The sequence below is a fragment of the Neovison vison genome, chromosome 6 (assembly GCF_020171115.1).
Source record: "Neovison vison isolate M4711 chromosome 6, ASM_NN_V1, whole genome shotgun sequence".
Lineage (NCBI taxonomy): Eukaryota > Metazoa > Chordata > Mammalia > Carnivora > Mustelidae > Neogale > Neogale vison.
In genome coordinates, this window is record NC_058096.1 from 133,010,149 (window position 1) to 133,037,138 (window position 26,990).

General features: G+C 43.4%; 1 protein-coding gene across 4 annotated transcripts in view; it reads right to left on the bottom strand.

The window, feature by feature from the left end:
• COL6A5 (collagen type VI alpha 5 chain) overlaps positions 1-26,990 on the bottom strand; it is a 96,564-nt gene that overhangs the window by 49,267 nt on the left and 20,307 nt on the right. For all 4 annotated transcript variants that reach the window (XM_044252400.1, XM_044252398.1, XM_044252396.1 and 1 more), the window contains 19 exons: positions 25,883-26,458; positions 22,712-23,287; positions 20,054-20,385; positions 19,859-19,940; positions 17,044-17,186; positions 16,372-16,464; positions 14,783-14,836; positions 12,689-12,760; positions 12,325-12,351; positions 12,170-12,214; positions 12,027-12,080; positions 10,131-10,193; positions 9,148-9,213; positions 8,642-8,695; positions 4,750-4,785; positions 4,202-4,264; positions 2,840-2,902; positions 1,727-1,789; positions 75-137 (listed from right to left, as the gene is read on the bottom strand). In XM_044252400.1, the coding sequence (XP_044108335.1) occupies positions 75-137; positions 1,727-1,789; positions 2,840-2,902; positions 4,202-4,264; positions 4,750-4,785; positions 8,642-8,695; positions 9,148-9,213; positions 10,131-10,193; positions 12,027-12,080; positions 12,170-12,214; positions 12,325-12,351; positions 12,689-12,760; positions 14,783-14,836; positions 16,372-16,464; positions 17,044-17,186; positions 19,859-19,940; positions 20,054-20,385; positions 22,712-23,287; positions 25,883-26,458 (2,525 nt within the window). The remainder of the gene's footprint in view (positions 1-74; positions 138-1,726; positions 1,790-2,839; positions 2,903-4,201; positions 4,265-4,749; positions 4,786-8,641; positions 8,696-9,147; positions 9,214-10,130; positions 10,194-12,026; positions 12,081-12,169; positions 12,215-12,324; positions 12,352-12,688; positions 12,761-14,782; positions 14,837-16,371; positions 16,465-17,043; positions 17,187-19,858; positions 19,941-20,053; positions 20,386-22,711; positions 23,288-25,882; positions 26,459-26,990) is intronic.

Sequence of the window (26,990 nt, forward strand, 5' to 3'; positions counted from 1 at the left end):
GCATCAGTCCCCTTGTCTTTACCACAGAACTGAGCTAGGAGTAGTGGAAAGGTAAGGGTCCTAAAATGTCATACCTGTCTTCCTCTCTGTCCGACTTGCCCCATTGGCCCTGGATCTCCAAGAATTCCAGGTTCTCCCTAGTGAGTGAGACAAGAAGAGCTTCAGATCAGTAAAATCAAACCCAGCTGCTACCACAGGAAGCTGCAAGGAAGACTCAAGCCTCTCAGGGAGGGTTCAATGCTCAACAAGGAGATGGGGTGTAGGAAACCGGTGATAATGTGTCCAATGGAGAGTAGGAAACAGCAGCACAGCCCAAGGCCATGTGCAAGCACTGCTTTCCCCATGTGATACAAGGCCGGAAGGAGAAGGCAAAGAGTGGAAAATCTACTCCAGGGCAAGTCGATTCATTGGCTGATGTGTTTGCCCATCCAACACGTATTTACTCTCCTGGAAAATAAACTGTCAAACTAGATAGATGTGGTCCTGCCCTCGCCAAAAATAGTGCGGTTGGGAAGAGAGATGATTAGACAGGCAGCTATAAACTAGGGGGCCCGTGGCAGCCAAGAAGAAGGGCCTCTGAATTGGGTTTGGTGGGGCCAGGGAAGAGGGCTGACTGAAGAGAAGGAGCAGGGGCACTGGGGCTTGAAAGCTGAGTTAGGTAAGCCAGAAGAAGGATTCGGGAGGAGAGAAGATGGTCTGGGTAGAGGGAAGTCATTGGTGAAAAGCCTGGGGCAGGCCGGCAGGAGGGAAAAGAGCTCTGAAAGCCCAGAACTAAACAGCGTCAGAGGGCCTTCTTCTTCTTCTTTTTTTTAAGATGTTTATCATAGTTTTATTTATTTTTTAATTTTTTAAATTTATTTTCAGCGTGACAGTATTCACTGTTTTTGCACCACACCCAGTGCTCCATGCAATCCGTGCCCTCTCCAATACCCACCACCTGGTTCCCCCAACCTCCCACCCCCCTCCCCTTCAAAACCCTCAGATTGTTTTTCAGAGTCCATAGTCTCTCATGGTTCACCTCCCCTTCCAAGGGCCTTCTAAACTACATTAGAGTTTGGATTCTCCAAAGAGCCACAGGGAGGTTAAGACCGGCTGCATAATTTATGGGGCTCAGGGCACAACAAAAGCATAGGCCCCATCCTCAAAGACGGAGACTTCCAAGATGGTGGCAGCACAGCATTAAACCAAGCCTGGGGCCCTTCTGAGCTTGGCCCCTACTGTGACCACCCAGGTGCCAGGCCCAAGAAGTTGGCCCCAGAGCAGGGAGCCACCTGAGAGGTCTGAAACAGGGGAGTGGGCTTCTAAATGGGCCGACAGTCTGCAGTCTGACAGTCTGCAGTCTGACAGTCTCCCACAGAGCCACATCAGAGACAGACGGGTGAGTTAGAGAACCGTACGCACAAACAGATTTGAGTCTGAACACCCCTCAGCCCCCTGCTGGACTCCGTCATCACACATACTCATGCATTCAGGACACCAAGGAGGTGAAGAGATTTTTTCAGAGTTGTTTCATGATGTATGAGATCACTGTGTCTCTCTAGTGAAATGGGAAGAGATAAGCAGTTAGAAATTCTTTGCTCAATGGAAGCTAAAGAATGTATCAGCAGAAAGCCAGTGGGTGGTTGATGGGGCCTGGATCATGTGAGGAATTAAAATAGAAATCCAGAAAAGAAGGGAGGTACTTTTTTTTTCTCAGTATTTCACATCTTAAAGTAAAAACACTTACTTTTTTCCCTGAAGGCCCAGGATTTCCGATGTTCCCTTTAGCTCCTGCTGGCCCGGAAGAGCCCTGAATGAAATTGTGAGACACATATGTTGGCCCTGTAGCAATTCTTAGAAAACCCATTAAATTAGTTTTGCTTTTCTTCATGTCATTTCCAGCAGCTCCTTGATGCCTCCTTAACAAGAGACCCAGCCCCCCAGCAGGGAGAGACATCTGCTGCAAAGCAGGTGACTCAGGGTATGCTGCTGTGTAGAGGACCACAAGTCTTCCTCTGCGGGGATACCGCTGGTCCATATGGGGCCTTAGTGAGAAACAGAAAAGGTGCCCTTGATGTGACAAATGTTAGTTCTAAGTGCAGCAGATTTGTTGTAATGTACTGATTGTGTGAGGACGAGATATTGTCATTTGCGTGCACTGTGCCATGCACACGTCCAAAGAAGAATGTGTTTCAGTCCCAATCTGCAAATGGACGAAAGTGTCTTCCACAAACATGCTAGGACAGTAACTAGGCAAACACACATATTCCTAGCCTTCTGAGCTCCCACTATTGGAGCTGAAGAACTGAGCAGTTCCAAAACATTTTTCATAGGAATCCCTCACCATCCCAACTGTCATTACTCACTGTCAGAAACTCAGGGCCAAATAGATTGAGAGGGTGAATTCAAAGCTGAACTGAGAAATCAAATCAATTTGGGTAGCGAGGGATCTTTGTAGAGTCAATTTCAAATATCTACAATCAATGGAGAAACACGTGGCACAGATAGATTTTTAAAATTTAGAAAAACCAGAATAGTATACTGGGTTTCGAAATGTTCACAGGTCCGCACAATTCGTATTCTTGAAAATGCTTTCTTCAGACTGATGCAGTGGGTCTGTACCTTCGCAGTAAAACCCCAGTGGAGGAGAAAGAGGAAGGCTTAAGAGATGAGCAAGGAATCGGAGTTGTGCTAAAAATCTGTCCCCAGTTTTTTGTCCCAAGTCTGTCCCAAGTTAATTGAAAAATAAAATACCCCATATATACATAATATAAAATAAACTACAGAAGATGATGTTTTTGAAGGAGGAAGAAATGGTGTTGCTGGAGGCCACTGACTCTAAGGTTCCTGGGTCACTCACCTGTGGTCCTTTATGCCCCTCGCTTCCCTTCTCTCCTTTTCTGCCAGGATTTCCATCTAACCCCTTCGGTGGTTAAAAATAAATAAATAAATAAATAAATAAATAAATAAAGCATGGTACAATGAAGCAGAGGAAATGTACTTTTGAAACACCCACAGAAAGGCACCGTTCCAACCCTTCAAGTAACCTTTTAACTCTGAGTTTAAGCATATCTTACAACAGGAATGGAAGGGAGGACCAGAATTAGTGGTACAGAATTTATCAGGGAATCTCTGCCTGGGTCCAAGACTGTCATCGCACTCTGACAGGGAGACATGGAAAAGAAACCAAAGGGAGAAATAAAACCCTCAGAAGAAGGAAGGAAGATGTAAACAACAGTTATATGGATTCTTTGCTGGGGCAGGTTACCTGGGCCAGAGCGCTCACTATCAATTTGTAAAATAGGGAACAAAGTTGTTTCAAGTTCCCATAAAAGGACATTTAGCAGAGGAACGTAAACACATTTTCAACTTCGTTTACCATCAAATACATGTGTACATACTATATTTACCACAGGATACACGTCTAGATCTCTCACACAGAAGAAAAAACTAGAGGTGCTGGTCAACTGTGCCCTCACCAAAGTGCCAGCTATAAAATGGCCCCAGCTGCCCAGTGCAAACGGTGGTTTGCACCTACTGGACTAGATGTGGTTCACTCCCTAAGTATCAAAGGGACCCTGGAGTAGCTGAGGTAATGTCACCTCTCTCCCTACAAGGCTTAAAGTGGGACCCATAAGGTAACTGAATACTCCTGTTTCCAAGGCCATTACCTAGGGATGACCCCAAGCATCTTTCCAACATGGAAGGAAGACAGAGATGTCCAGACTCCAGTGCTCATATCAGTAATGATATCGCCATGAAAAAATGGCTCGTGTAAAGCTCTATCATTAATATTCTAAAAAAACACTCACCCTGTGTGAATTAGCTTTAGATGAGTTAAATAATAGTTTCCAATTCCTAACTTTCCTTCATGGGATCTGTGTGCAGGCCTTCCATTAAGGAAAACCAATTTGTTGATTCTGATATTCATTACTAATATAATATTAAGGTCTTAATAATTCATTATTACTAACAAGCTGATAACAACAGTGGTGAACGCAAGAGCATCCATTTCCTCCGTTCAAAATAGGAGCAGGTTCGATGGAGCAAAATCACTCTCCCATGATGGGAAATGGTGAATTCCAGAAACATGGTCCATGGAAGAAGGCGGGAGCAGAGTCAACATTTCTCAGTTATTTATTTTTATACAGAACTACCAACCCTCTTCCCATCAGGATAACCCAGCATTATTTATCAATATTTAGGAAATTCTTGAACACACCTGTGGGCCTTGTAATCCGTCGGTTCCCGGAACACCTTGAGGTCCACGATTTCCCGGCTCCCCCTGGTGAACAAATTCTCAGTGTTAACACTTTTTTCACACAGTTTCCATATACATTCTCTCTTTATACTATCTAGTACTATAATATATAATACATGGGTACTATTATGACTGAATCTTGGCTCACCCCTTACTTGGCCTAGGATTTTACTCTTTCCCATACTAAAAAATGAACACAAGATCGTTTCTGATTCTAGTAAAGAATGGCACTCTCGTGCAGTCGATCTGCAGTGTGGGTGAAAAGCAGGCAAACAGACAGCAGGTCTTCTGGTCTAGGAGGTGTCTGTGAAGAGGGTTCTGCCTTAGGCCAGGCCTGTCCAGTTTCTGGCAGCTGAACTAGTGTTTCCCTCCATTGGTGGGGCCATGTCCAATGCTCTGCACTTCCTACAATGTCCTTGTCAAATGCTCATTCATTCCCAGGGCCATCTGCATATGAGGAACCTCCTTGGACCGTCTACCACGGAGGGCAGGAAGTAAAGGGTACTTACCGAGGCACCTGGGGGCCCCCGTTGGCCTTCCCTTCCCTGGAACAGAAAAGGCAAAGTGTTAGTGTTGTGTATGTATCCAGATGGAGCATCCTTTAGAGGCAGACCAGCCTGTTTGATTCCCTGACAGACATAAGTAATGAGTAGCTCACAGAAGTGGCTTCCCTGAGGCACTTTCCAAGGACAAGTTTTCACACTGGGCACTTCATTATAGACTAACATTTGGGGGACTGATTGAAAGCCAATCTGAAAGTCATTACAGATCCAGCTCATCTAACTGCCTCTGACAATTATTCAGGAGGCTGTTTAGAGAATCAAATCATTCTGAAGAAGCTGTCTTCTATCTTCCCCTCTTCAACAAATCCCACAAAGTACTGTCTGCTAATCAGAGGCTTCCTACGTGAGGACAAGCTGTGTCCTATCCATCTCTCTGTCCGAGGCCCTGCATGTATCTCAAGGGAGAATAGAAATTGTCATATTCAGCGCTTCTCATGGGCCACTGAGGTCTGTTTTCATGGAATTCTGCAAGAAGGAAATGGCTGTGGGTCTGCTCAACTACATGGCGGTTCAATGGCACTACCACGGCCTCCTCACCTCTGCCCCTTTGAGCAAGCTGTGGAGCATCTCAACCATCAATTTGTGATAAACAACTATGACTACTTTAGGTACAAGACAAAGACTTCATTTTTTAAAATTTTTATTTAAATTCAACTAATTAACATATAATGGATTATTAGTTTCAGAGCTAGAGGTCAGTTATTCACCTATCTTATATAATACCCAGTGCTCATTACATCACGTGTCCTCCTAATGAGTTTTAAAAAAATTCTATGAACTATTGAACACTACACCAGAAACTAATGATGTACGATATGTTGGCTAATTGAATTTAAATTTTTAAAAAATCAATAATAATAATAATAATAAATTTAAAAATTCTATTCATGCATTCAGAAAGGTAGCCATGGAAATCATTTGAGAATCGTTTTTCTTTCAACTGCCTACCTTCTGGAGTTCCTTTGAATGAACTTCCTAACTAAGTATCATCTCTACCAGGTTGGCTGATGATTGGAATTCTTCCACTGGGGTTCTGCTTCCCCCATTCAGGGACTTTCCTATCAAAATGCAAATGCACTTTGGGGGAAGTTACCCATTGTACCTTGTCAGCTCTTTGTACCTTGATGTATGTAATAGAGCTCTTGACATATGAAAGCAGAGAAGAACTAGCAAAAGGAAGTTGAGGTCACTGTTACCCTATGATGTCATAACTCCATTAAAAAGGGTCAAAGAGGCATAATACTCCATAGTGTATATGGACCACATCTTCCTTATCCATTCGTCCGTTGTAGCAACATGGACGGGACTAGAAGAGATTATGCTGAGTGAAATAAGTCAAGCAGAGAGAGTCAATTATCATATGGTTTCATTTATTTGTGGAGCATAGCAAATAACATGGAGGACATGGGGAGATGGAGAGGAGAAGGGAGTTGAGGGAAATTGGAAGGGGAGGTGAACCATGAGATACTATGGACTCTGAAAACAATCTGAGGGTTTTGAAGAGGTGGGGGGTGGGAGGTTGGAGGAACCAGGTGGTGGGTATTAGAGAGGGCACGGATTGCAAGAAGCACTGGGTATGGTGCAAAAACAATGAGTACTGTTACTCTGAAAAGAAATTTTTTTTAAAAAAGGGTAAAAGAGCATTTATTCTGCATACAGACAATATTGCACAGTGGTTAGGGACATGTCTTTAGAAGTCAGGCACTCTTGAGCTCAACACTGCCCTTTAAAGCCTGTGTGGTGCAGAATAATTGTGCAATAAGCCTTAGCCAGGAGGTTAGGACCCTGGACTCTGGAGTGAGATGGTCTGGGTTCAAACCCCAGTTCTGCCACCTTGCTACTTACCCTGATCTTGGGCAAGCTGCTCAAGGGTTCTTGGTTATTCTCATCTATAAAATGGATATAATTACAGTATCTATCTAGTAGGTTTTTTAGAAGGATTTAATATTTGAAAGTGATCTGATCAGGACCCGGCACAGAATAAATGCTAGAAGTACTACTATTTATAAGCTTTTGTGTGTGGCAGGCCAAAAACAAGGGGCCTGTAATGTTGTCGTTCCAAGTCGTCTGGTTCTCAGTACATCAGTCTACTGTTTTGGCAACAGCTGGCACAACTAACCCCCCTAAGGGTCTTCTACCACAGAGGAGGCAGTGTCCTACACGCTTGCTTTTGTTCTCAGAATCTATCTACTCAAGATCCTCTGACCCTCACAGAGAACTCTGGCCTTCACTGGAGAGCTGGGGGAAGAGGCAGAAAAGCTTGATGTTGTTTTAGATCACATTGCCTTGTTCAGTTCAGAAGAAAAGTGATTGCAAAGGTAGGAGCTTGGTGGGGAAGCCTGTGAAGATAGGAGAGGGACGCTGAGAGCCTCCTGTCTCGGAAGTGACTTCAAGTCATTGGCTGGTTTGTCCAAGTAGTAAACCCCCGTCCCCACCCCAGTATCTCCTTTCAAAACGTGCCTGATTGATGGTGACAGTTACAAAGCTCTCTCAAACTAAGAGTATTTTCTCTTAAACCAACAAAAATATGTACTTATCTTTAAATTTTTATCTCATGTAGTGTATCTTGCTGCTCTGCTGCTTCCTCTGGTTAATTTTAATTCTTGCATATGGAGAAGACTGCAGAGTCCCAGAGAATTTTTACCAGAAGCACCAAGAAGCCTAAGCCATCTGACTAGATCTTATCCCTAAGAACTATGATTCAAGATAAACAAAGGCAAAAGGAATTAAAACACATTCCTCCACTATCTATTCCAGAGAGAAAGGCAATCAACCACAGCCTTCAGGGTGATAAGACTCCAAGTCTGTAATAGAAAAAGAAGCCAACTATTTTCGGTTCCCTCTTGAACAAAGCTTAGGGTCAAATAGATCTAGGGTGCTGTACATTATTGTCTTTTCATACTCTCCATTCTGAGTGCATGATAAAAGGGTTTCTTTCTTTTAAGATTTTATTTATTTATTCATGAGAGACAGAGGGTGGGGGGAGGTGCAGAGGTCAAGGGAGGAGCTGGCTCTCCTCAGAACCTGGAGCCGGACCCCTGACTCGATCCCAGGACACCAGGATCACCACCTGAGCTGAAGGCAGACACTTAACTGACTGAGCCACCGAGGTGCCCAATAAAAGGTTTTCTAACACATTGGAAATGTCACCTCTCACTTCAGTAGTTCATAAAAAAAGTGATTTCTTGTTTGTTCTTAAAAAAGAATGGGAAATCCCTGTTTTAGGCTTGATATCACATGAGATGCTATAAAGTTGTCCTAGAGTCTAGAGGTTGCCACAGGCTTGGCCCTAGTCACCAGTGTTTTGGTTCATTCAGGAATAATTTATCAGTGACTTTTCTTTCCCATTGGCAACACTTGAAGAGAAAAGAGAGTGTTTATCCAATTCATATTCTTAGAGAAGCTCAAAGATGCTAAGCTACTGGAGGAGGGCTTTCGTGTTAGAGGCACCGACTGTCTCCAAAGATATTCTGAAGCTTCTGGAAGGCGGAAAGAGGAAGGCAGACTGTCACAGAAGTTCTCAACAAGGAGTGATTTTGTCCTCTGCCCTCACTCCCCACTACCCTCATCCCAGACATCTGGCAAAATCTGCAGACATTTTATCTCTCACAACTTGGGGGGAGTGAGCTACTGACATCTAGTGGGTAGAAAACAGGGTTGCTCTGACACATCTTATAAAAGCACATCATAGCCCCGCACATCATCTGGCCCCAGATGACAATAGCACCGATGTATCAGCCCTGGGCTAGCCAGCTCTGCACTGGCAAATATTGTGAATGCCTCTGTGGCGCCTTTGGGTAAAAAGGAGGGAAAATAAATGTTCATAGAACATACTTACCCTATTTCCTCTGGAATTAGGACTGCCTGGTGTTCCTTTCTGTCCAGTTCTACCCTAAAAATATAATTGTTTCCCCAAGATCGTAAGGCATAAGATTCTGAATAACTACATCAGCATAAAAACTTCATGCACTATTAAAACAGTAGAACAAATGTGTCATGCTAGAACCTATCTGCATATTAACACTACTGGGTCTGTATCTGTTAAAGAGGAAAATGGCATAGCAACGTGCATTGCTAACTATCAGTTTCCCCGTATAATATCACCTGCCAGAAACTTAATAATTTTACCCGTGGAACTATAACCCACTACAGATGTGTCTTGTTTTAGGAAATAAGGCTCTTTGAAATGTGAACTTAGGGTTGTTATTCAATTATAGAAGAGATACATATTTTACTAAGTAATTAATTTAGACTATATGAAAGTCTCAGCTCAGTAACAGAATGAGTTATTCATATATATAAATAGATCTATAGATGCTATGTATGTAAAATGGATCCAATTACTTGTCTTCCTTGTTCTCCTTTGGAGCCCTTTTGTCCCTTGATGTTACTGTTTTGTCCTGGATTACCCTAGAGGAAGATTTAAAAAGGATTTTAGAACCAAGAAATATTAGCTTTTTTTTTTTTTTTCACATACCATGGTATAATTTTAAAGGAGAAAGCTAATTTGTTTTTTTTAAATTATTAACATATAATGTATTATTTGCCCCAGGGGTACAGGTCGGTGATTCATCAGTCTTACCCAATTCACAGCACTCACCATAGCACATACCCTCCCCAATGTCCATCACCCAGCCGCCCTACCCCTCCTACCCTTCTCCCCTCCAGCAACCCTCAGTTTATTTCCTGAGATTAAGAGTCTTTTATGGTTTGTCTCCTCCTCTGGTTTTATCTTGTGTTAATTTGGGTTAAATGAGGAAAAGTGAGAGAAAATTCTCCATATTTGAAATTCATTGATTTTTTTAAAAAATGAAAATATTTCCCTAAGTTTGAATGAAGAGGGTTTGGTGACAAATGAAGTGTTAAGAGTGTTTGCTAATGACTGTCTGATGAAACCATGACGATTTTCTCTTCTCTGTATTGGCACCATCACTGATGCACTGGTCCAAACGTGCTTACGCTACTCCCTTAGCGATGCAATAAGATTCCTTTCTGATCAAGTCTGCAAATAGGGAATCTGTAAGATTAGAAGCCCAATAAGTAAAATTGTGAAAATTTCTCCCCAAAAATGAACTTGAAAGTCTCAATGTAACATTAAGGATAATTAGGATGGAACCTTAGTTCCCAGTTCCAAATTTCCAATATAATCAGCCAAGGTCAGATGCACACAGATTTTTTTTCCATAGCAGTTACTTCTCAGTCAACAGCTACTACTCCAAATCCCAAGACAAGCCTTCATCTACAGCTTAGCAGGAGACACAAGGGAAAGGAGAGAGGAATTTGGAGCAACTACGCAATTCAGAGCCAACTAGACCCAAGTAACTTACAGAATCTCCTGGGAAGCCCTTCTCCCCATATTCCCCAGGGGGACCTCTGGAACCCGGGCTGCCCTGATTAAAAAAAAAAGAAAGAAAGAAAGAATATGAGCTTCTGAGTTAGCTTGTATGAGGGTTTTATAATGGTGTTAAAATGTCAAATGTGTGTTTTGGTGGCAAGAAAATTAATCGGACAAAATGATCCATGTTCCTCTCTCCCAGTCAGTTTCCTCAGACTTCTTAGGCAGTACTCAGTGCAGTTTTAAGCCTATGGTCAGGATTATACATAGGGAGGCTGAGCAATGGGAAATTTCTCATGATCTAGCATAGCACCATCTGGCAGAACTTTTCTGCAGTAATAGAAATGCTCTATATTTGCATTGTCTAATATGGTAGCCCCTAGCCACATGTGGCTACTGAGCACATGAAATGTGGCTAGGACGAATGAAGAGCAGAGTTTTTTACAGTCACTAATTTGAATTTAAATTGCCATATATTGGGAGTGAGTATTACATTGGACATCGAAGCCAGTCTAGAAACTTTTGATGTTTATAATTAAATTGCCCACTGGAAACCTTCACAGGAATATTCCACATGTCACCTCAAACTCAAGTGTTCCCAACTCAACTTTGCCAAACCAGGGCACTTAAAGGCATTTTGACTGACTCCTCATTTCCTGCTTTTCTGGTCACCTAGATCTAGAGATCTTATGTCCTGGAGACAGAACTGGGGTGAGAGAAGCAAGTCACCTAGGATGCAAAATTTAGGGAGACACTCACACTTTGCATATCTCTGAGAAGGAGTACTTTCTTAAATCCTGCACTCTGGCTGCTCGTTCCAGCCCAGGCCCTGCTATGTCCTTAATATGTCTTCTGTCTGTTCTCATTGACGTTGCTTTACTTGAAGGCTTCATCACTTCTTACCTTGATTATTCCAGATTCTCTCATCTATGCCTTGTATCTATTTCATCTCTGACACATCCTCCACATCGCTGCCAAGTAATAGTTCTAATAGGCAAATTCATGTGTGGTCCCTGTACTTAAAATCTTTCAAAGACACCTGATTGCTTAATGGTTAAAAGCCCAAGTCCTCCACATGGCCTACCAGTGCCTTCACAATCTCTTCCCACTACCTCTAGAGCCTCGCCTCCCTCCACCTGTACTCTGATGCTCAACTTGCAGTACCCCCAAGCCTCCATGTCTTGCTAATGCCTCTCATCTTCAGCTCAGGGATCATTTCCTCTAGGAAGACTTCCTGGACTTCCTCCCTACCCTGCTGAGTTAGGTGCCTTCTCTGGGTCAACATGGCCTCAAACACATTCTGCACTATCTTTGGCTATTAATATGTCAGTCTTCTAATGTCCCAGGATCCTTGAGGATAAGGACGTGTGGTTCATCTCTGAATATGCAGCACATAACCCAGTGCTTGGCACATGCCAGGTATTCAAAAATATTGGATGAATAATTGGATCAGAACATAAAAACAGAGCTGCTTGGAACCAGGTAGGCATGTGTTAATAAAGATTGAATTGAATTTGAGATAAAAAAAAATTTCACTGTGATTTGCTACAGAGAGATCATCAAAATAATTCTGTATTTTTCTCTTGCCTTTTATGTTGTTTTCTTTTTTTCCCCTGGTGCAATAAAGAGAACATGGAAGCCACTGACAGGCAAAAACATTCGTTTTCAGATTTCTGAGGAACATAGAAGAATGTTGTATGCCTTGACTCCCTCTCTCTGGAATTTGTGAAAATTCCCAAATGGGGATGTAGCATCTACTCAGTAGTAACAGGACTTCATTGCATGGTCAGGTCAGCTGTCACACTTCTCCCTAGGAAGCACTGGCACACATCAGTTAAGACTGTCCTTGTTGCCAAATTCTCCTTCTTTGATGTATTGAAATTGTTACCTGAGATCCTGGATCACCTTTTTCTCCTTTTTCCCCAGGAAATCCACGAAAGCCCTAAAGGAAGTCAAGGAAAACAAAATTCCCATTTAAAGAGAAATACATCAACCTCCTGACCATGTTATGATACCTGAAAAATGGCTTACCTCTTCCCCATCCAGTCCGGCAACCCCATCCTCTCCTTGTTCTCCCTGAGGGACAACAGGAGTGCATTCAGGTCAGAGGAGGGCTCTGTCACATGCTTAATGGGAAGCGAATCCCGTCAGGAAATTGAATTGGACTGAGAAGACAACTACCGTACCTTACTTCCAGAAAATCCTCTGATTCCCTGTAAAAGACGAAATCTCTCTCACTGACACATCAAAGACAGACAGCAGTTGGATTCACAGGCTGTTGGAGCAGTAGCGGCTGCCTCCCTAAACAAGCAATTGTGCTTCTTTAATTGCTTCTGACTCTCTAAGCACAAACGGATAATAGAGGGATTGAATGTAGGCTCTGAACTCATTGAGATTTCTAAGAAGTTGAATTAGTCCACAGGTGAAGACACAGATATGTAATTGGAGAAAGGCAATGGGGGGCATGGAAGAGAGAAAGGGAGGGAGAGAAGAAGAGACAGCAGAGCATGTTGTAGGGAATTCAAAATCACATTTCTAGCAGAGCCTCACCTTTTGACCATGCTCCCCTGGACATCCTGCAATCCCTTTATCTCCTGGGGGTCCAGATTCTCCTCGTCTTCCCTAAGAAAAGGCAGCCAAACAGGTAAAACAAGTCACCACAGTGACTCTTTTGTCAGACGTTGCCAGCAGTTTGCCCTTTAGAAGTGAAGCTCTTCCTTCTGCAAATGCATTCCTTTACCTCTGGCTCTTCCCTCTATTCAACACATCTTCCCCGTCAACCTTCCCGGCCTCCTTACAGACCCAAGATCGCACGGAGGTGCAGGAGGAGTCCCGTGGCTTCACTGTCCTCAGCAGACGGCACAGCCAAATGTTCGGAAGTTGTGTCACATTCCAGTCCCTTTTCAAAGACTCCAGTAATATACTTTGGCCCCGGCGTGGTAGCCAAGGTCCCAGCGCTGCCCTGGAGAAGCCAGCACAGCTGGTGGTTCTGAAGCCAGCTGGTCCCAGGGGACCGGAGCTGAGTAGAAGCTGTTGATGGAATGGGCCACTGCTACCAGAACTCAAATTTGGGTAAATTGGAAGGGGAGATGAACCATGAGAGACTATGGACTCTGAAAAACAATCTGAGGGGTTTGAAGTGGCGGGGGGGGGGGGGGGGTGGGAGGTTGGGGTACCAGGTGATGGGTATTATAGTGGGCACAGCTTGCATGGAGCACTGGGTGTGGTGAAAAAATAATGAATACTGTTTTTCTGAAAATAAATAAATTGGGAAAAAAAAAAAGATGAAAGTGCAAGTGCTCATGGAAAGGACCACAAGGGGAAAGAGCCCCAAAGTCAGACCGTCCACTGGGGGAAGAGTGCTCAAGGTCAAAGGTGTGTTTATCTCCCATCAATCCTGTTTCTCCCAGGAAATATTTAAACACAGGAAAATGCTAGAGTAAAATGAATTTCCAGAGAAAAGAAATGTGGTGCTCCTTGAAGACAGGAATCCCCCCACTCTCTCTTTACCCAATTATGTCCCTTGCGCCTGGCTCAGTCAGATCTGGCTGTAAAGTGGGTGCTTAGGGTTTGCTGTTTGGATAAATAGTTGTTTAGCAATGAGCTTGGTTATTTCCTCCCTGGTAGTTTAGGTGAGAAGGGATCTTCCTTCCTCCTGCTTTGCTTTCTTTATTCTGGAGGTTACTCCCAGGAAAGTAGGAGGCCTCATTCATGGTCACAGGACACTGAGAGATACTAAACACTGTGACCTCCTGTTGACGGGACTGTCAGCCAGATGAGGGCCCGTGGCCAGACACTCACACTCAAAGTCCTCTACGCTGCATCAGTGGGCTCTAAGACCCTTCTGCAGGTATGGGGTAGGTGGGTTAGGGCACACCCTTTTGTGGTCATTTTGTAAACTAGGTCAACACTAGAGTCTTAGAGGAATGTTATCTGTCTGTAGATCAGGAGACTGAGAGGAAGTTAAATGTCTTGCTAGGGTTTCATGTCTAGGTCAGCCTTTGGCTGTCTAACTGAGCTTATGCTTTTAATTATACCTGCCCAGGCATGATATAATTTTGTTTTAAATATTGCTGCCCTGGTGGAGAGCTAGCTCGATTCTAAGGGGATGGAGATGCAGGCTGGATGCTTCCTGAACTTTCCCCACCCCAAAAAGAGCCACTCAAGTATTTCAGTTCCTTCCAATCTATCCTCTTAATTTGATAGATGAACCACGTGAGAGTTCTGGTTTAAGGGTCAAACAAAGACCGAGATTAGAAAACCTCTGTGTTACATGGACCCATGAAGCCATGCCTTTCCATGCACTAAGCACTAAGCACTGAGCTCCAGGTCTGAAGACGGCCCCTCACTAGTAGTCAGCCCTATTGCGCCCTGCACAGGGGAGATAGGACCATGCCCTCCTCCCTGCCACTGATAAAAAACATGCCAGGCAACATGTAGGCAAGCCTGCTCCCTCCTTTCCTGCAAAAGTGGATTTGGTGAGTGTTCATGATCCAGACCCAAAAAAGGGGTGAAGGAGAAACCCATTTTCTTCCAAATCCACCAAACACCCCATATAAACAAACCCTTTCTGTAGGAACATAAAGCTGTCCATGCAAAAGAAAATCATTGCTTGTGTTGGGGGGGAGGGTCAGAAAAACTTACGGGGTCTCCGTCGTCTCCCCTGTGTCCTCTGCTGCCTTTCAGACCTGCAAAACCCTAGGAGGAAAGAGAAAAATACATTTTGGTCAGCTTCCTTCAATCTGAACTTATGAAATCATTAGACAATTGCCTCCCTTCAACTTGGTCACAGGGTCTCCGGGGGTGGCTATGAGTCTGGGGGAGAATCTGACAAGCCCAGACTCCTGCTGGAGTTAACCTGTGGAGATGCCTTTGCAGCTTAGGGTGTCTGGGGGGTTCCTTCGCCTAAGAGGCTGTGTGGTAGGCAGCTGTAGCCACTACAACTGATTTGCCTCATAGAAGGCAAATCGATCACATTTCCAGAGAGATCATTTTATTTCCTTTTACTTTTCTGAGAGCTCAAGGAAAAAGAAGCACTTCTCCCAGTGAGGTTACATATATTTCAGTGGCGATCATCACTTCCTCTGCCACGTGGGGTTTAACTGCCCCGTGGCTTATTTATGGCAAAGATTTCAACCGGGCTTTGCTTTCCTCACCGTAAAACAGAGGTCCCGGCTCTCTGCTCAGTACACCTGTGCTGTGCTCTTGGAATGTAACTCTAAGACTCACCAGAGCCAAGTGAGGGGAGAGGAAACTTTGCTGAACAAAGCACTGTAACTCAGTAAAATGGCCAAGATCACGTACCCACGGATAGGCAGTGCAGAACTTATTAGTAAGTATTTACTCTCTTTAAAAAAAAAAAAAAAAGACTCCTTTACTTATGATATCAAACTACATTTGAAAAAGTGCATAAAATAAATAAAATCTAAAGGCATGGTTTAATTATTATAAAGTGAATGTCCATGTAGCCACCACCATGACTAAGAAACAGGACGCAGCTCGCTGCCCTCCTCCTCCAACCCCCGCCAATGCCAAGCACTCCCACCGACACCCCAGGGGACACACTCTTGGCTTTTTTTTTTATACTTCACTACTGAATTATTCATCCCTAGACATGATTGGTTAGTTTTGCTCACTTTCAAACTTTTTATAAATGGAATCATACTGTATGTTTTCTTCTGTATTTTGCTTTTTTTTTTTGACCACTACTGTATTTATAACACTTATTCATGTTGTGTATGTACCTGCGGTTCATTCATCCTCATCACCTTAGAGCATTCCATTAGCAAAGACACTGTGACATATTTATTTACGCTATTGTGTAATGGATCTTCTAGAATTTGTTTTTTAAAGGGCTGTTAATCTGCAATGCCTTGCTCTTTTTGTGGTTCAATTTTACTCATTGCTGATGAACTACAGCCTTCCCCATGGTCTCCAACACCTCTTGCACTCCTCAAACTGTTCAAAGCTGCAAAGGTGCAAAAGTACAAATGGCAAAACCAAGGAGCAATGTCATGAAGGATATGGAGGAAAAATGGGAGTTATTCTTAACAGCAGTATCCAAAATGAGCCTTTTCGAAACTGGCCTCCTACACCTCAGAAGTCGCATGAGATAAATGTCTGAAGCAATTACATCGGCATTGAGTGAAGACAGCAAAGTGCAATGCGTGGCCTCAGTCCCACCCACCAAATCAAGGCACACTGGGTAAAATAGTTTCACAACTGAATGGCACCTTCGTGGCTTGCAGTCCTCGGGATCCACGAGGACCTGGATCCCCCAAACACTTGCACAATGTGCAGCAGCAAGTCTTCTCTGCAATGTTTCCCTAGAAAAGCAAACTTGAGTGAGCAACAATGGCCAGGAACTTCTCGGGATTAAGAACTGTATTCAGAGATCCTAAGACACCACCTACACAGCTATCCTCTCTCTGTGGGGGAGGGGCTGCAGAGGATCAGTGGGGCTCTTTAGCTTCATACTGAGGACCGGACACTGAGCTAGCAACTGCAACACAGCATCCCCTCTCCCCGAAAATGATCTCTCTATAGAAAGGGCACCTGCCCCACAGATGGCCACAGACCAAATTTGCACAAGACTGCTTGGCTCGTCCTTGACAGGCTGCAGCATAAACTGGTGGGAGCTTTTCTATGTGACTAGGGACTGGTTGTTTTTGTTGTTGTTGTTGTTGATTTTAATGCCTGTGCCTTCATTTGGTGAGATGATAAAGGAGGGAAGGACACTCAAAAACAAAAATAATGCTGCTCCGGCCTTTCACACTTTTTCATCTACTAAAGGCCATGCACTTTAGTTAGTGGGGCAAGCAAGGAGGTCTCTAGAAATACTCATCAAAATTCCAATTTCATTCTGATGGCCTTCTGAATAACTGCATTTCTGCTCCACAACTCACCAGGTACTGTGACAGCATCTTGCCCAGCTCTCTCATGCCAATGGTCAGGTGAGTCCTGTAATCAAATCCCTTTCCAAATTCAAAGCTGGAAAACTCATCGTGTTCCGTCGTATTTAGGGACACCACCAGCAAAGCATCAAGTCCTAGTCAGTAAATGTAAGAGATCCGAACCAAAGGAGTTGCATGTGAAAGAGAAGAAAGCCTGTTGTATTTCTACTTGGTAAGTGATGTTCAGAGAATCAGAAAAGGGAAATGGAAACATAGGAAGAAGCAGGACTCTTGACATATGAAGAACCAAACAGGCCTGCTTGCTTGTTTAGGCTTCAAACCCAACAGAAAAATAATAGCAGAAAACTGTGTTTAATGCCTCACCATCAAGTTTTGATAGATGCAATTCTTAGGTATTTGAAAGCAATTTTTAAGAAAGAGCATTGTTATTAGGGAATACAAATCAAAACCACAGTGAGATACCACCTCACACCAGTCAGGTTGCTAAAATTAGCCTGTCAGGAAATGACAGGTGTTGGCGAGAATGTGGAGAAAGGGGAGCCCTCCTACACTGTTGGTGGGAATGCAAGCTGGTGCAGCCACTCTGGAAAACAGTATGGAGGTTCCTCAAGATGTTAAGAATAGAGCTACCTATGACCTAGCAATTGCACTACTGGGTATTTACCCCAAAGATTCAAATGTAGTAATCCAAAGGGGCACCTTCACCCCAATGTTTGTAGCAACAGTGTCCAAAGTGGCCAAACTATGGAAAGAGCCTAGTTGTCCATCAACAGATGAATGGATAAAGAAGCTGTGGTATATATACACACATGCAATGGAATACTATGCACCCATTAAAAATACAAAATCTTATCATTTGCAACTACATGGATGGAACTAGAGGATATTATACTAAGTGAATTAAATCAATCAGAGAAAGACAATTATCATATGATCTCACTAATTGGAGGACTTTGAGAAACAAGACAGAGGATCATAGGGGAAGGGAGGGAAAAATGAAATAAGATGAAACCAGAGAGGGAGCCAAAACACAAGAGATTCTTAATATCAGGAAATAAACTGAGGGAAGGGGATGGGAGGGATAAGGTGGCTGGGGATGGGCACTGGGGAGGGTATATGCTATGGTGAGCACTGTGAATTGTGTAAGACTGATGATTCACAGACCTGTACCCCTGAAACAAATAATACAGTATATGTTAATAAAAATAAATAGATAGGTAGATAGGTAGATAGATAGGTAGGGCATTGTTCATCTTCAGAGGTTTTCTTAATTTTTCTGAATGTAAATTAATAACAGTTCTCAAAGTCATCTCCATGACTGAACACCCCTGGGGGCCCAGGCCCTGCGAAACTGAGGAAAGCCCAGAGTGAACTCCTGACCGTAGCCAGGACTCCATTTATTCATTCATTCACTCACTCATTAATTTGCTCACTAGTACATTTGTTCCACTTATCCTTTCATTAAACAAACATTTGCTTATTAGAAGCTTATTATGTATTAATCACTATACCAGGGACACAAGATGAGTAGGACAGACACACTCTGTCCCTTCACAGAAGGCCAGTCCAATGGAAAAGGTGGACAGGGATCAGATGGCTGCTCTGAGAAGTGGTAATTGTCCTGAGAAGGAATGGCAAGGTGCTTTGAAGGCCTAAAGGAGAAGCTCCCAACTTGGTCTTAGAAAGTCATGGAAGGTTTCTGGGAGATACTTGTACTGATCCTGAAGGACAAATGGAAGCTGGTCGAGGTAGAGAACCAGAGACAGAAAGTGGAGAAGGACTGGGAGAGTTCTAGGTAGAAGAAACTTGTATGCCAGGAATGGGGGCCTGAGGGACTGAGGCGGGAGGTGTGCTGAAGGAAGAAGGGGATGGCTCTGTATGCCATAGATGCTGAGTGTGGGGAGTGAGGGAAGGTCAGAGTGGGGAGAGGAGCCAGATCCTATAAAGGACCAGAGGTTGTACTAAGGAACGTGATGTACTAAGAACAGTGGGGAAAGAGGACAAAACAACCCAGCAATCAAGCAGGAAATTTTGTGGTCTCTAGGGAGGCTGCCCATGGACACTAAACCCCAGAAACCAGTGTGGGTCTATACCCAGAAAGTTTCAAACAATATATCTCATCTGACAATCAGTGGAGCCTCATGTCACTGCATAAGATTCTCAAAACTTCTGCAGTTAGCTTCCAGCTTGGTCTGAAACTAGGACGAGGGATAGGGGTTGTATAATAGTAGTAGATCTTTTCAAGATCAATGTGGCTTTCACATGGATAATCAGAAACAGTAGGGAGTGTCCTAGGTCAAGAGCCCTGGAACCATAATCTAAGAGAAGAATTTGTGTGTACATGGTTTATTGAGGGAGAAAGATGTAGAGGAAGGGGAGGGGGAAGTTGTAAGCAAGAATGTGTCTCAGTAAAGTCTTCACCTTGATATGACTCATGAAGGACTCTGGTGTATAAACTGTATCAGAGTTGACCCACTTGAGGAAGGGTGCTATGTTTTTTATCCCTATATCGATTGTCCCCCTTCCATTTCCAGGTGGGACATCATATAAACCCACCCCTTACTCCAAGGTAATGGTTCAGGTCAGCCAAGGACACATGACTGTAGAAGGTCACAGGTAAATGCACATGGCTGTGGCATTTGCAGTATCTGGGGGATAAGCATACAGGCTGGTCAAGGGGGTTTGGGAAGGCACCAACAGCATCTGCTTCCAATGGCCAGACAGATCCCAAGATCTACCACACCTGAGTAAGCAGGGACTCATTAGCACATTCTGTGTTGTACCACTTAAATTTGCAATTCTGTACCTGCTGCTCTGAGCCTGTCTGATTGATCTTCAAGCATTATCTCGCTTTCACCCCCAAGACCATCTGAAAAGATGAGTAGAACCTAGAGGAAGAGAAAAGCAAAGGATGGGATGATGTGAAAATGAAACATGCAATTGGGGAGGATGAAACAAAAGGAAGAATGCAGATATGGGAGACTGAATGTGACAAGAGTACCTGTCCATTGGATTTAGCTCTATCATTAAAGGTCTCCCACAGCGACTGCAGGAACTGTGCATTCAGATGAGTTGGCCCATCGACACTGACTTGCCGCAGGCTGTCAAATATTGCTCTCTGGTAGAGTTGGAACTTGGCAGTGATTTTGTTCACCTTGAAGGCCACGTTCACCTGCACCTCTGTGCCTGCCCCACAGCTGACCCTCCCGATGGAGGTGATGTCCTCTAAGATGCTTGGGAGGTAGGATTCCAGCAGGGGGTGGCCATAGAACAATGGCTGCCCCAGCAGGTGAGTGGAAATGTCAAACCCGACCACTATGTCCATAAAGCAATCTGGAAACCAAGAGAAACGAGGCCAGATTAATGAGTAGACAAGAGTAAGGAAGAGCAGACCAGGCAGAAAAAAGGAGAGTGGTCACGGCATGGCTCAGAACTGGAGGGCCCATAATACCCAGTGTTCAAGAACACTGTTGCTTGATCAACACAGGTATTTTCTCTCTCCCCTTTCAAATATTTCAAGTTCCAATCATGGTTTAGCCTCATTTTCAGTGGCTGGCTGTGTGTGTGTATGTGCGTGTGCACACATGCATATTTTTTTCTTTTAATGATGACATGTTATGATTCATATAATCATAACATTTTAAGTATTTGAAATATACTTAGGGATTATTTAATCCAGATGTCACAAACATAAACGGCTGCAAAGGCTGGGTGGATAATGTAAAGGAGTTAGATGGACAGAGAGCAAAGAGAATGAAAGGAGAATAACAACCCCGTCTGTTCACTACTCAATTCTCACTGAGAGTAGCCATGCAGGAGATGGGTCTGGGGTAATTAGATTGCCTTTCTTTTTCCCAAGGAAAGCCTGAAATCTTCCTTTTTCATGTGCAATTTTCAGTTTGTAAAAGCTGTCAACTAATTTTAACAAGTTGTCAACACCAGACAGGACCAATATGACATAGCTGTAAGTTGCCATTTGGTCACTTCTGACCCTGCCTGATTGCTCATTTTATCACTAAGGAAATCATGATGCTGGAAGTTACTACAGCACCAGAGCAAGAACCCTGGCTTTTGGATTCCAGTGCCAGTTCCCTTTCCACCACTGTAATCTGCTTCTAGCTGAGCACCCCAAATGGGGCATAGACCATCTGGAGAGCTTGGAAAGACCAACCCATTCTGTGAAAGAAGTGGCTTCAGTCATGACTCCAGAGCACGCTGAGGAATTTCTGCATGTTGTACAAATTACACAAAATGTTATATCCTGAGATGTCATCCTCTCAACTCCCAGCCCAAATGTACAGAACCTGAGTCCTACATGGTGACTTTCACCTGAAGCGAATAGTGACCTCCCCACAAGATGGCTCATTGCTGTCCCTTCCTTTCTTTCCCTTTCTCCCCTCTTGACTCACTTACCTCCTGGCCTTTACAGCCATTGGTTTTTTTGACTTCTGGGAATCAAATAATCACTAAGGGCAAATTCAAATCTTTACTATGTTATGATTATACAAATGCCATCATTAAAAGCAGAAGAAAATATGCACACACATAGGTTCAAACAGACACACAACACAGAGACACACACAGGAACATGGAGTCCCTTACAAGATGGTTTGACAAAGTTAAAATAGTAAAGCTGCCAACCAGCCAAAGTCTGTTTCACTTACTTCCCACGGGACACAAGGCATTATTCTAGGCCTGCCACAAGTGGAGGGAGGCAGAATTAGGGGACTGACTTTTGGTGGTAAGAGAAGCACAAAGCCTGGCTTGCAGTGAGGGGTCAGGACTAACCAGAGGGCACAACCCAGGACCTCCTCCAGCCTCTGCACCTTTTTCCTCACCTCTGAGGGAGGCTAGCTAATCCCAAGCTTCCTGGAAACAGAGGAGAGGTCTGTTCTCACTGAGCACTCTTCAAAAAATATGTTCAGCTACAGCCAGCCTCCAGGACATCTTGGGGAAATGAAGCCCCAGGAAGGCAGTAGTTAAATCAAAAACAAACATGCAAGATGGTGCAGACTCTTTGGAGAACAGTGTGGAGATTCCTCAAGAAATTAAAAATAGAACTTCCCTATGACCCTGCAATTGCACTACTGGATATTTACCCCAAAGATACAGATGTAGTGAAAAGAAGGGCCATCTGTACCCCAAGGTTTATAGCAGCAATGGCCACAGTCACCAAACTGTGGAAAGAACCAAGATGCCCTTCAACGGACAAATGGATAAGGAAGATGTGGTCCATATACACTATGGAGTATTATGCCTCCATCAGAAAGGACGAATACCCAACTTTTGTAGCAACATGGATGGGACTGGAAGAAGATTATGTTGAGTGAAATAAGTCAAGCAGAGAGAGTCAATTATCATATCGCTTATTTGTGGAGCATAACAAATAACATGGAGGACATAGGGAGATGGAGAGGAGAAGGGAGTTGAGGAAAATTGAAAGGGGAGACAAACCATGAGAGACTATGGAGACTGAAAAACAATTTGAGGGTTTTGAAGGGGCAGGGGCTGGGAGGTTGGGGGAGCCAGGTGGTGGGTATTATGGAGGGCACGGATTGCATGGAGCACTGGGTGTGGTGCAAAAATAATGAATACTGTTATGCTGAAAATAAATAAAAAATAAATTAAAAAAACAACACAAAACAAGGGAAGTACTTACTGGTGGTCCCACAGCTCTGGCAGATTTCACGAACCATTCTTTTTTTTATATTCACATCTGTTAATGTATTAAAGTCTTTGAGGGTGATTATTTTTCTAGAATCTCCTGTCATTGGCAGAAGTTGCTCCTTATGAACATCCCCTATGCCCCAAACCAGGACACAAATTCCGAGGTTTCTCAGGACTTTCACTTCATCAGCCACATTGTAGTAGGGATCCCTGGATGTGATGACAACCAAAGTTTGAAGAACACCAGCATTTCTCCTCCCACCAGAAGATGGATCGAACATGACTTTCACTTTTTTAAGGGCCAGGTCAATTCGCGGAAACCCGTTACTCTTAGTGATGGTTTGAATTTGAGTCTTCAACTTCGGTATTGTCAGAGAGTTTTTCAACTCAATAATTTTCTGGAAGCCACTCCCAAATTGAGCCAAGCCAATTTTTATTCTCTGGTTCTGAAGGTTAAAATTATCAATTAAGTCTGACACAAAAGTTGTCATGGTAGCAAACTCTGAGTGGGAGACCATGTCAGAGCCATCAAAAAAGAAAACCATATCGGCTTCTTGAATGTCACACGCTGCAATTGGGAAAAACAAAACAATTATTTTCCTCACGAATTATTCTAAATCTTCCTTTTCCTCAAATTCTTCAATTGCTTTACTAAATCCCCACATTAGTAGCAAATTGAGATAAGTCAACAGAAGAGAGAATTATTGGTTGGCCCTCAAGAAGGAAAAACAGTGGGAAGGAGAAAGATAATAGACTTCACTTCAAATTTTAATATTTATGTGATTCATTTGAAAAGACAGTGAAAGTTGCTTAGAGAAAGAAGCTTGAATAGATTGAATAGGTTCATTAAAAAGTAATTGCAAAGGCTAGAAATCCCTTCGACACACTCAAACTGGAAGGTTCACCGAAGTCAAGGTAATGGTACCCATGTATTATGGTTAGTGTTCCTGTTACTATTAATGCTACTACCACTTTACATTTGTGTTGAGAATTGCCATTTTAAAAAATGTTTTTGGCATACAGTAACTTAAGACTCATGATCATGTTATAAGGAATTAATCTAATTTTATAGATACAGAAATGGAATTCAGAGGTTAAGTAACTTGCCTAAGAATACACAATTGTTATGCAGTGGAGCGGGTACCTGGACCACGTCATTCTTTTTATCTTTAAATCCAGTATTTTTCTCTGCTGCAGTTTTTTATAATATCATAAACCAAATATTAAAATGCAATGGGACAAGTGCTAATAGCTAATAAAGAGGGCAAAGGGTCATCTCCCTGAAATCCACGGTGTAATGTCTCAAACACAGGGATAATATTCTACCCTCAGTTCCAATCAAATGCAATGGCTGGGATAGGGGCAACACGAAGGTGATTAGTAAAGGCAGTTGAGAACAAAGAATGCCCTTTATCACACAATTCTTTCTAAGGGTTATCTGCCCAGATAGACCTTCAAGGAAGGATTTGCTGCCAGTTGTGGGAGTGTGGTCAACAGAGGGCCTCAGACTGTCAGCTCCTTCATGGTTAGCCTCACTGCAAAGAGAGGTCTTGCAAAAGACCATAACCTTTTAGGGAAGACCATATCTGGGAAAGGGGGACATAAGTGGGAAGGGGACATAACCACCCAGTCATCTTAGTCTGATGCTGGACAACACTGATAGGCAGTATACACTCCAGAGCTCTTAGCCAGGTTTGGAGCTTTGTCGAGCATGCCTCACTGTGCAACTTCTTCTGCCCATCCTACTTTCCCACTTTCCTTCACAGGGTGTGGATCCCTAATAAACACCATGTATCCTAGACTCTGCCTCAGTATCTGCCTCCAAAAGGTAGGAATGGGAGATGAGAATAAAACAGACTCCATCTTTGTAGGAAAAGACTGTAGTCCTGGTGATGTAGTAGAGTCGATGGGGACTCAGTGATAAACAGGAGGCCATGCCCGCCCAAAGAAATCAGTCTTGTTATAGCTACAGACAAAAAAATAGCAAATATGTGTTTGGTGCTACCACTAGGAGAAATAGAAGGTGCAGAATCAGAGATACCCACTGGGGTCACTGTCAGGAATTGGGTCAGGAAATTGGTAAACAAAGGCTGAAATGTGTAATACTAGATACAGTGTGGGAAAATGGGCTGTGTATTCGTGATGGGTAGAATGCTGTGTACAAAGATGCAGAGGTATTTCAGATTGACAGGAGAGATTGTAAAGTGGGGAGTGGCAACAGATGAGGTTGGAGATATGGACAAGGCTAGATGGAACTCAGGAATTCAGAAACTATAAACTGTAAGCAAAGCAGTGACATAATCTAGTGTGTGTTAGGAGGATTACTCGGTGCTGACAAAAGGCAAGAAGACCAAATTTTAGGATGGGAGTCCAGGGACAGGCTGGAACAGGCAGAATTGAAAAGGTCCTGCTGCCTTGGGAAAAGTCACAATTTTTATTAAAGATAATACCATCATTCAGTATCTGAAACCAAGGAAATGAATTCATTGCTCACTTTGAACCCATATGGCCAATCTTACACTTTCCTCAAGTGGGATGCCTGTGGCCATCCCTAACCCACTGGTATCTCATGGGATCCACTTACGTCCCTTCCCTCCCTATTCCTACCCACCAGCCTCTACTACTCCATATTGAATTCCCATATCCTTTTGTCCGTATTAATTGCCTGTATCTAGAAAAACACAAAGACTACTTCAACTTCAAATGGCCCAAGAGAATGTCTATAATCCCATTTAGACTGTCCTGGATCTCTGAAGACAGAAGTCTATCTGTGAAACCATGCAACTCTGAGTCTGACCTGCAACTGGTATTCAGTGGTTGCATTGAGACCATTAACGGAATAGCACAAGAGGCCCTGAAATGGGGTAAGGTCAGTATGATCCCAGGTAGAGTTCCTTTCTGCCAAGAAAAAGGCAACAGGGTAGCAAGACCTCAAAGAACATTTCTGAAACCTTCTTCCATAAGCTCTTCAATGGATGCCGTCATGGAAAGGCAACTTTCAGACCTTGCTCAATCAATGCATTTCTTTTGGAAATAAGAAAAATAGCCTGAGCAGAGAAAGATTCATCCCATGAAATCCAGATAATGGGAAGCCAAGATTTAATTTATTTTTTTTTAACCTTCTATTGCTACCCCCAGAGAAACTTTAAAAATTACAACTTACGCTCAAGGGCACTGGTACACATTCTTTCTTGCAGAGGCAGGTAAAGATCTTTCAGTTTGTTGAAATTATCTACATGGAAAGTATTGTTTTTATTCCCTGCCATAGCCTCAAGTTCAAGTTGGTTGGCCTCTCCTACACCCACTGCGTAGATATCGATGCCTTTGTTTCTCAATTTCAGTGCTGTGTCATTGAGCCGATTTCGGTCATCAGACTCGCCATCGGTGATGATGATCAGCATCTGTTTCACATTTTGCTGGATGCGGCTGCCATGTTCTTCCGTGAACATTAGGTTTGTGTGATCAAGAGCCCTGGCAGTAAAGGTACGCCCTCCAGTGTCCCTGCGCCTCCTCAGGTGTTCAATGACTGCAGATCTGTTTGAGTATTTCCCAAGGTGGAAAAGAACCTCAGGATATTCTGAGTATTTGAGAGCTCCAATCCGAACTCGGGCACTGCCAACATCTGCTTTATTCACCAAATGGATAGTTAGACCCATCATGCTTTCTTGCTCTTCTGTATTTATGCTGCCTGAATGGTCCAGCACAAACACAATGTCCAACACTTTAATATTTTTGCAATCTGAAAGAGAAAGAAAGCAGGCATCACAATCTTTCTGCAGTGTATTCTAGACAGACAGCTGAGAAGGGCGAGCAAGCAAACATCTGCCATGAACCTACTATGTGCCAGACACTGCTTCTCACTTGTTAGACGTGGCTGTTGCCATTTTACAGAGTGAGAAACTGAGGCTCGGTGATGTACAACTTGCCCAGATCATGATTCCATGGAAAGTGTAGCTGACAATAACTCTGCAATGGGTGGTTCTTAAGCTACACCACTCTGTTCTGCTATATCTCATTAGGACAAGTGATGTGTTTTCCTAGGCAGGCTTTCAACTGAAATGAAATGTCAGAAGGTAGTTTAATATCAGTATAATGGTGAGATAGGACTGATATTTGCCAAACTGGCCTGTTGCTTTAAAGAGCTCAGAGGCTCTATGTATTAGCTGGGATTTTTATCCTACCCTCTCTGGCTCCAGCTGTCTTTTCAACTTCTGCTAGGCAAGCTGCTCCATGTGCACCATGCCTCTCTGCTTTCATTTCCGCTCCTTCCC